Source organism: Marmota marmota, unplaced genomic scaffold, assembly GCF_001458135.2.
Source record: "Marmota marmota marmota unplaced genomic scaffold, marMar, whole genome shotgun sequence".
Classification (NCBI taxonomy): Eukaryota; Metazoa; Chordata; class Mammalia; order Rodentia; family Sciuridae; genus Marmota; species Marmota marmota.
The window spans coordinates 33,437,369-33,448,241 of NW_026000142.1; the positions used below are offsets into that span (position 1 = coordinate 33,437,369).

The following is a 10,873-nucleotide window of genomic DNA, read 5'->3' on the forward strand; positions in this document are numbered from 1 at the left end:
TCACATTGTATTTTTTAATATTTCTCTCACTAATATTCACTAAAGTCTAGCAAAAGAGGAAAAGAAATGTTGCTCATGAACCCTTGCAACAATGCACTACTTAGGTGCAAATTATCTTACTTAGGTTTTCCTTGCTGGATTCTAGGTGATTTTCTCCAGAAATACAAGTGCTTTATCGACAGAAAAGATTTGTTTGACTTCAATGACTGAAAAACATTTTTTTAAACTAGAAGTACCTTAAAAGTCATTTCAAGGATGAAATAGATCTTAATAGAACTCTTGGAAAGATATAAAATATTTTAAATTTTTAAAAATGAAGAAAATCATTTCATTCATCTTTAACATTCTTGTATATTTCAGATCTGCACAACAGATTTATAAAGTTTATACACTGTAGTGCACTTTAACAACTCTAATATATTTCTATATATATTAAAGTATATATAGGGATCATACTTATTTATTTATCAAGATAATGCTCAGTCCTGTTTGTACAGTGTTTAGTGTGGTAATTATACTAACTAGATTATCTGAAAATGTTTGTTGGATGTGTTTTGCTTGCATGCTTGCACCAATCAATGTATGCATGATTCTGTATTAAAGTATATTCATGTGTGTTTAATCTATCTACTAAATTGTGACAGATATTTATGAAGTTTAGAGAATGAAACTTGTCAAAAACAAGTACATTTTGGAACAAATACAAAAAGACTTGATTAATTAAGCCTTATAGAAAATTTAAACTTGTAATTTAACAACTTATTAAAATAAATCTAAATTAAACTATATTGTCTTATGCAGTAAATTAAGATCTTTTCTTGATTTTCTTGGGGCTGGGCAGTAATTTTCAACCATTCTATCATTTAGATGTTAAAATTCAAATAGTTTCCCATCTTCCTGGATTCCCTGGATTGCTGTAGATTTGTTCTTAAAATGTGCTAGTATGAATATAGATTGGCAGATGGATAAGCAGAGAGAAAATTTTAACTTTTGTACATAGGTAATTATTTTAATCAGGAGAGTCAATAGTATGTTCTTTTTGAAGATTATTATTTTAAAAATATGATAATGAAATTGATGCATTATGAAGTAAAATATGAAGCCTTTTTAATAGTTCCTCACTGTACCTGATAACTTTTGATGGCATAGATTGCGACGCTTCTTAGTATAAAACAAGATGAAACTAGATTACTTAAAAAGTAATACCAATATGAAGATACCTACTATAATATTTGTTTAGTCTACATGGAACATCTGGTATGTTTTATTTTCATGATTTTATAGCAAATGCATTCCCAGAGAAAGCACAAATAATCTACATGCCAGAGCAAAATTACCATAAAGCATTTACTTTAAAAAATCAGGAAACATGAAATTTAATGTTTCACTTACTTTTCCCAAGAGATACCATAAGAGATAGAAAACGCCCTTTGTCTGAAGCAGAAATCTTCCATAACAATAACGAAAATACCATATTGTACTTTAATTATATGTCATCTTTATACCTTTTGGAATTAAAGAAAAATGCATCAAGCTTACAAACCCCTTGTTTATAACAGCTAAACTTTAGTTGTACTACAATTAATCTTTCGTGACATGCTCAAGGAGTTTAATAAGGAACAAAGATAACAGGTAATCCAGACCTCTTCTTTCCTGTTTCATGTAATTTGCACACATTTTATGTGCATGATTGAATTGTTTGTGCAAGGTAACATCAGAAGACAACTATTACTGGTTTTCAGCAGTGACATAGTTTCAAAGGGGTTTATAAAAATCTTAGAATACTATAATGATTTGATTCTAGGATGCATACTCATTTACATTTTAACATCTCTAATAACAGACTGTGTCTCACAATTGTTCTTCATCTGAGTTAAAGTAGCTTTCCTCCAGGAAGAATTCTTTCTGACATCTGCCAGACATGTGAGACCCCACAAACCTTATAGCTTTTTAAATTAAAGCTTCTACCTGAGGTTTTGGGTCTACCCTGCCTATGTGAATTCAGAAAATAAACCTTCATTAGTACCACCTTGAGGTTCAAGGAGTGCTTTTGCCCCTTTTCCCACGGTCATGATTATGGTGGAAGCAGGCCACCTTCCTTGCTATCTTCATCTGCATGGAGTTTATTTCTCATTTAAACTATTTCTCAGTCACTCTGTGTCCCTGTTCCATGCTGGAATCCTTTAGTAGGTTACCCATTTCGGGCAGTTTTTCTTTCTTAGCAGCACATAAATAGTGCTGCATTTTACATTCATTGTCATCTTAGACTTGATGAAATTTGGTTATTTATTAAAGTTGGGGATTTCTTAATGCTGACATCAGCTCATCTATCAAATCTTAAGGCTCCTCTTTGGGCTAAGTGCTCAGATTCAGAGTTGGAAGAAGCTAAGGAGCAGACCATAATAGCACTGCTGCAAACTACTAAATTTATAGCTCCACAGACCATAAAGATGGCATTGCCAAAGATACTTTATGAAATTTGGAAATGATTTTGATGCCAACCAAGACATAAATTGAGATGGGCTAGCTGTGGAGATAATTTAGAAGATTAAATTCTGTGGATATTTTACTGTGAGATGCTAAAAAGGAAATGCATATATGCAGACCAGCCAAGAAAACTATTAGGGAGTGAAATTCAATGATGGCATTAAACTACAAGATAGGGCATAAAATATTTCAAAGATCCAGAAATCTAAGATGATGTTATGATTTAAAAAAAAAAAAAAGTACTGGGACTTATGGTGTATCTTTTTCCTTTCTGGACACATAAATCATAGTAAGGCTCATTTTGGGTTTGTAAGGAAGGAGGAATGGGAGAGAGTTTAGAGGTAAATTGACTTGGCCAGTCATTTTCTTGAATGTAAAGTTGGACAAGCTCCAACTCTGTGCATAGCAATTATTTCAGGGAAGGGAGCAGACTGGAAACAACCTGAGACTTCTCTCAAGCATCCTGTTTAAGGTGTGACTGGGAAGACGAGATCTGCCAGCACACATGTATTTTTAGGGTTTGATATTAAGAGCTTTCTGAGTGAGCAGTTAGAAGTGATGGAGAAGTGTGTGCTAGGATTCAAGGGAAGTGGAGCTGGATGTTTTTCTATTTCACTAGGGCTGCTTTGTGTGAAAGGAAGTAGAGTGCCAAATGAGTGTTACAGGTTTCATCTAAAGTGAAATTTCTTTCACCTTAATTCTGAGTTATTTTATGTACAGTTTTTCTATTAAGAACCTCGGGATATGTAAAATATAGAGTGTTACAGAATGTTTACCATTACAGCTGGAAATGATCACACTGAAGTGTGTAATTTGGCTTCATGTTGCTTAGCAGCTTTCTGTGAAAACATCTCATATCTTTATATGTTTCCATATGAGCATATATATTTTATTGAATGTGAGAAGTGACATTAGCAAGACAACATGCATGATTTAACAGGGTTGGGCTCTGGAATTTTGCCCATTTTACTCTCAAATATTGACATCAACTCTTCCAAGGTAATTCACTGATTCCCAATAGTAAGACAGCCTAGCCAAGTGGGAAGGCCTCACTTAGTTTCCAAACATTTGAAATCCACTGCAATCTATTGTGCATATGTTTTATTTTTGCTCAATTAGCAACGTTAGCTGACAAGAAATAAAAAGAATAAAGAGGCCTTCATAAAGGAATGTTTTATCGCTGCAAAGTTTCTAGGGCTATTTTATCCTTTCCCCCCACGTATCACAAATATCCAAGTAGGGTTGTTTACCACAAAAAAGAAAAGAAAAATGATCCTGTAACATCAACTATAGAAATTCCTTTTTTCTCGTATAGTGTGTATTTTGACTGAAGAACTAGGAGAAAATTTATTCATATTTTCCTTACTTGTTATATATGTACTTTTTTTTCACTTTTCATAGACTCTGCCCATTCTAATTTCACACACACACACACAAAATCTTTAAAATCTGAAATACTCTCAAAAGCCCATTCAATGATTAACATTATTTTTTATCCATGGTCTCACTTTTATAAACAAAATCGCTTTGGTCAGTTTTTCCTCTTATATATAACAGACACTCATAACTTCAATATAAATAGTATTTTAAAATACTAATTGGCCTAATAAAGATATTGTACTGATAAGCATAAGGATGTATCAGTAAGACTATGTATACATATAATTTCTAACAATTTTTGAAACAGCACAGTGCTCTGAACATGATTGTATATAATCATTATTTATTAATTGGATCTTATGATGGTTCTTAAAAGATTTTATTTCTTAATATGATGGTGTTGAAGATAATAATGTATGACTCAGAACATTTTTCAATATAAATACTAGATGCTGCTTAGTTCAAATCTCTTACTGGAAAACAATAATAGTAAGGAGCTTATTATAGCTTGAAAACTTAAGAAAACTTATTCATCTAAACTATATTTACAGAATACTTACAATAACCATGATGCTATCTCTGGGGTAGTATTACAGGTATGATCAAGAGCATAATAACAAAGTTTGTATTGATATGGAGATTAAAGTCTGATTGGAAATGAATTCTAATTTTATTTTTTTGTTTCTTTTAGTTCCAATTACTATAACTAACTCTCCAATTCTAAGCAAATAGATTATTTACTCTAATAAATTAATATTTTATAATTTTTTATCAATTGAATGATGTTGATCATAATTCAATATTTTCACATGGAAGACCAGTGAATATTATGTTGTCCAATTGATATATGTCATTTGAAAAAAACTCGGGGAGGTGTGTCAATAAACCATAATACTCATGCAGGGACATTCATAATATTTACTTCATTTAGTGGCCTCTTTCTTGTTTATAATGAGGACAATAATAGGAAAGTCCTTGGCAGTAAAGGTTTTAAATAAAAATGGGTCCTAAATATTGGCTCCATTAGTGGTCACCCTACTTGGATATTGTCATCTCCCAAATAACCCTATGTGGAATTGTACACCAGCACATTCAAACTGTGCCAGAGGGATACCTGGAATTCAGATTTTGGAAGGCAGGCTAGGTGCAATGTATGATAGTTTTTTTTTTTTTTTCTTTTTTAACATTCATTAAACATGACTATTCTACACACCATTAGTAAGTCAAATAAGAGCTAATGAAATTAATGCAAAAGGCACCAAAATAGTTTATTATGTTCAGTTAGTATCACATTTTGCAAGTTAACTATTTTTTACAATGAATTGTTATAGTGATGTCATTGACAGGTTTCCCCAGCAGAGGGAAGCATAACTTCATTATTATGTTCATAAATGATTGAGTTGGGGTGAATGAGTTAGATATTTACAAGAATGGTTGATGTTTCAACATTATATAGGAAACTTTGACATTAAACAGGTCTTGACATCTTTTAGGCAGTCTAAAATGAATTTGGTCAAAAATGCCCAGTTCAAGGGAACATCCAAATATTAATTCAGTGTTGAAGAAAACCACGTCAGTTTACTTGAGCAGAACGATCAAGAATACATTGTGTCTATATCACCAGCATATAAATGAGTAATGTGCATTGCTTATTTTAAGACTATATTTCCTTCTTCAATATACTTAAATGAATCTTTTTGTTGTCCTATTCTCAGGTTGCTTCTCTACATCAAAGTACAAACTTAAATTGGCTTCTTTTTGTTAGTATAAGAAAGCTAAGCTTTGAATCTCATAAGGGTCTAAAATATAGTTTATCATGACTGTGATTGTAAAATATAGTTCAATGCTTGTGTTCTTCAATATTTTCTTTCTGCTAGATTTTATTTCCCTTGGAAGACATGGTACCCTGCATGGGTGTGTGTGGATATGCATTATCATATGATTTAGCCTGGTATTTGCAGGTTTAAAGTTGTAAAAGATGACTTACCATGGTGTTGTAAGTCTGAACAGTGAGTCAGTGGGTCTCCATTTCTTATATCTTGTCGTCTTGTGCGTCTAGAACAATTACATTTAAAATGTATTATTGTATTTCTACTTTACCCTCTTAGGAATTTGTCATAAGAATGAAGAAGAAATAAAATCCGCATAAAAGACTCCAGGAACTTATAAGAAGAGATGTATTTACATCCAAACAAAATTTTTAAAAAGCAGTTCAGTATACCTATAAAGAGAATTCTCCAAGACCAGAGACTTCAAGGTGGGAACAAGTAGACAAATATACCAACATGGTATTAGGTACCTTTTGAATTATCTACAACAAAGAATTTATGGATCTTTGATAACAGGTATTAATAACAGTCAAATACCTAAAAAATCGAAGGGGGGAATATTCCACAAAATTTGGAATCGCAACCCATTATTTCAGGAAACAGAATGAAACTCTGATCATTAATGTGGGAGTGAGGTTGAAAATTAAAATTCCCCTGAATGGTATCTTTTTCTTAATGCTTATACAAAGTTGCTTAAATAGACATCTTTGAAATTTTAAAATATTAAGCCTAGGAATTATTTTTGAAGTTAGTTTTTTTTAGGTTATTTTGTTCACATTTAAAAAATGGTTTATTTAATTATCTTATGGTTACGATGGCAAACCAATTGACCAGCAATGTGAATAAAATGAAAAAGGCAAAAATAAATGTAGAACTTAAGGGCAAGACCTCCTTTTGCCAGAGTAAGTGAGAAAGGAGAGGTGAACTGAATTCTAAGGGAAAAACCAAATTTGTTTTTAAACATCAAAATTAATTTTTTATACTCTATGGCTCAAATTGCATTTCAGGTTCCAAACAGTCTGGGCATCCTTTCTTTATAGTTTGCTAGTGGGTGGAAAGAAGGAGGGGCCTTTAGCTATTACTACAGAGAAAGATGGGAAGTTTGAAGAACAGACTAAGTATGGAGAACAGTGGTGGGGAACAGACTGAAAAGATTGGGCACACTTGACTATTTTCTGCAGCTATTTTAATGGGTATTGTCTGGCTGAAAATTAGTTATCATCCCTGAAAAAAGCTTTCACAAAGGCCATTGAGAATTGCAAATATGGAATTTGTTACTGTATTCATAAATTTAGAAGTCTAAAGTATTTATAGATTTCTATTTGTAGAATTAGTGAGACTATCAAACAGATGTTGCACATTTCAAAATTGAGCCAAGAGAACTTGTGAAACATGAATCAAAAAGCATTTGGGAAGGCATTTTTCACTGCCATTTAACTTTTTGAAAAATGCCATCACAAAGAATATATAAGTTGTAAGGCCTCTAAACATCCTTTTCAAAGACATGTAGTGTCAGACCCATGAAATTGGATTAAGTAAAATCTGTAAGGCATAACAAAATAGTGTTAATGAGAATTCCTTGGATCCTGAAGTGTAAATATAAAATAAACACTTCCAAATATATAATGCACAGGTTTTAACTTAGTATAGAAGTGGTTATGGTTTTCTTTTTATCCCCTTCCTTATTAAGAAAAGCTTAAAATTCAAATGGATTATTACTAAATTAAGCAACGTTATTCACATTCACTTGGAAAGGAAGCAATATTCATTTGCAGTTCAAACATAAATTTCACATTTTTTAACATAAAAGTCCCCTAGAGCTAAATGTTTTTAAGAAAAAAATCATTCTAATTTTAAATAATTTATTATTATTACTGTAAAGACAGCATGTTGTTATTTATTTTAACTACCCTTGGTACATTCTCAGTATATATTATTTTCACTCTAAGCCTTTTTTAAATTTAAAATTCCAACAAAATCAATATAGATACTAATGTAATACAAATATATCATCAACTCAATTTTGAATATTGAAGGCTTAAGATATTTGCATTTTTAATCCATTCTGAGTTATTACTATATTTGCTTATAGGGTTAACATGATACTGTGTTCTAATCCATACAATTATATGAAAGACTTAGGTTGTAGATGATTTAACACTCAGTCAATGCTACCTAAATTTGGAATAAAAAATTTTATGCAACATGGGGGCCTTTTCCTTTTCTTAACATTTTTCCCACACATTTAAAATGACTCAAAGGTTGCAGAACTTATCTCACTAGCTATGGAAAAAAATCATGTTCATAGCTTATTTGAAACTTTAGCTATAATTTAAAAATAAACAAAACAAATTATATTGCTTCTAAAATGCAGTAACTTGGTGACACTGGTTGCTGCTTCATGTTTCAAAAGGTTGATGTGCCATCAATCATTAGGGCCATATTAACAAGCTGCTGTATATTACTTTCATCTATCATTGCTTGTTTCATAAGCAGTAGATATCAATAGAGAAAGGTAACCATCAGTGAATTGCAGAGGATGTACTGAAGTGGCTTTTTGTCAAATGAAGAAAGTATTTTTATTTTTTAAAGTATAAGTAAACCGATTTGTCAACAACTTCTAGGATTTGTCTATGAGTTCTCTGTAGTAAAATCACATTTCCAGGAAATAAAACTGTCTTTAAAGATCCAATGTCTGTTCCTAATGCATTCAATCTTGTATGCAGTAACCCACAGTTATGTATCATCTCAATGTAGTATTGTAGACAACTCTCTAAGTATATCTTAGTAACATTCAAGTTCAAGCATGCCCCCCTCAAATACTTCCAAGTATCATTAAGAATATATATCATTTATAATATATATACTATATCTGTATATATATCACTTAATATATATATATATATATACACACACACACACACACACACTACATATATACAGACAGATAGATGGTTGTTTTATTATAGTTTTATATTTAAAGTTTTAACCTGTAAATACAACATGATACAATAATAATACAGAGGCATTTAGATTTCCTTGAGTTAAATAAAGAGATGCTGGATGCTAGTTAATCAACATTTATACCACACACATACAAATATGACTTTTTCTATTATTAGAAAAAAATTAGCCTTGATTTTTTAATGGTTGAGTCCTGATGTTCTCCCTAAGACTCCAGAGGTGAATGAATTTCTTTCTGTAAGAATTTTCTGTCCATCCAGGGAAATAAATTCTCTTATTAAAATGTAAAAACAGAATAGAATGTTTCTAAGGAGAATAAAAGAAATAAATTTTGTTGAACAAAAAAGCCTCTTGCTCAAAGACACAAGGCCTGTTCTAGATCCTGTTCATAACTTTCTGTGACTTTGACCCTAAATTTCCCACTGTGTAAAATAAAATTGCAAAATTATAATTTCCAACTGTAAAAATTTAGGAAAAGTATTGTACTTTCCTAAACTTTCCCCAGTCATTTAAAAAAGCCAGTTGTTCCATTGCATTTAGTACCCAACTTTCCTACTACACATTTTTTCTGGATGTTTTCACTATTTTAAGGAAAGGGGGAAAAATTAAAAAAAAAAAAAAATGGAAAGAAGCAAACCCAGTTCCAGCCCAAACCTCTTTTATTCATCAGAAGAGGGTGGTATTCTTATTTTAAGAAAGCTCTTCTAGAAATGGAATCAAACAAGGAAAATAGCAAACATTTTATTTTTCATTCCTACCTCTTTGCAGTAGGAAAATAGCGAGAGCATGAGGAACCATCCCAGGCACAGTACGGGTCTCGAGCCAGGCAGCACTCTGCACAAGCTTTCCCATAAATATCACATCGGTGCAGAGGGAGTTGGGCCACCCCAGCAGTGGAACCAACATATAGCTGTTGCTGTGAAAAGAGTTTACCAAAACTACTTTGATTTTCAAACCTCCTTTTTCTTAATAGAAAGTTTATTTATTGACATCATCAACACTTAACAACAATAAATGATATCTCTAGGTATAAAAACAAACCACATTGTTAATAGTTTCTTTGAAGGCTTAGCAGATAACAGGAGAGTTTAAAATGGAGCAAGAGCAAATTTTAAGTATTTGATTGAAACAGGTGTTTTTCTAAATATAAAAGGAAGATAAAGTTATCTGTACACCAAGCAAAATGATGTTCAAACTTTGAGTTTTTATCCTTAACATTTTTTTTTATTATTTTCCCTTACAGCTTATACTTTTGTTTGACCAAAGTATCTCTTTGGCTATGTGCTCCAGATGAGCTGGAGGCAGACATCTGATTCTGACTCCTGGGTGCCCTATTACATCACATGTGATGCACCATTTCCTCCTATGAGAGGGAAAGGAAGATGTTTAGGTATTTACATTTGAAAAGAACTTTGGACTCAACTGTCTTGCTTTTGCACTGCCTCCAGGAAGATTATTTTAAGCAGTACTACTAAATCACTTTCCATTCAAAAGATCATCAAAGGGGAAGAGAGTGAACTCTGATGCAATCTACCAAACTAAAAGCACTGAATTGGGCATTGAAGAGCCCGGGTGCTCAGTTTAGCCTTGATAACTCTGTGTGATCATGGGACATTCACATATTTTTTGTAGGAATTACCTTCCTTATCTATAAAATAAGCATGTTTCACAGATATTTAAAGTGAGCTTCCAGATGACATTTCACAACCCTATCATCTTCAATGAAAATGGATATATTGAATGAGGCAGAATAGGGACAAGTAAAAAAACCCAAAATTCTAGCAGCTACTATTTCAAGATTTCAGTACAACTTTAAAAATGCCTTGAAAAAAGTTGAGTGAATGTAACATATCAGCTGCAAACTTATATAAACACAAAATGAGACAAAAATAAAGTTATTTTGTGATTTATCCAACATGTGCTTTAATTAGTACCATAGCTCTTTTTTCCTTGCACTAGAGGATTTATTGATTATAGCAAACCTTAAATAAAAGTTATCTAATTGCTAAAACATGTAGTAAATCACAAGCGAAAGACTTCAAATTTTTATCTTAATTTCTCCAGTATGGAGATGAACAATAAGATTCAGAAAAGTCACACTTTGAACAATGGTGTTCTCTTTTAACATTAGAAAGTATCTAATAGTCATAAATGGACACAATTAAGACTGTATTTCCAAGGACTTTCATTTATGGACTATATATATATATATA

At 31.8% G+C, this 10,873-nt stretch overlaps 1 protein-coding gene across 3 annotated transcripts in view; it reads right to left on the bottom strand.

Annotated features, from left to right (window-relative positions):
• Nucleotides 1-10,873, bottom strand: part of Sema3a (semaphorin 3A) — a 447,522-nt gene that overhangs the window by 13,120 nt on the left and 423,529 nt on the right. For all 3 annotated transcript variants that reach the window (XM_048786244.1, XM_048786245.1, XM_015488417.2), the window contains 2 exons: nt 9,419-9,576; nt 5,855-5,922 (listed from right to left, as the gene is read on the bottom strand). In XM_048786244.1, coding sequence (XP_048642201.1) covers nt 5,855-5,922; nt 9,419-9,576 — 226 coding nt within the window. The remainder of the gene's footprint in view (nt 1-5,854; nt 5,923-9,418; nt 9,577-10,873) is intronic.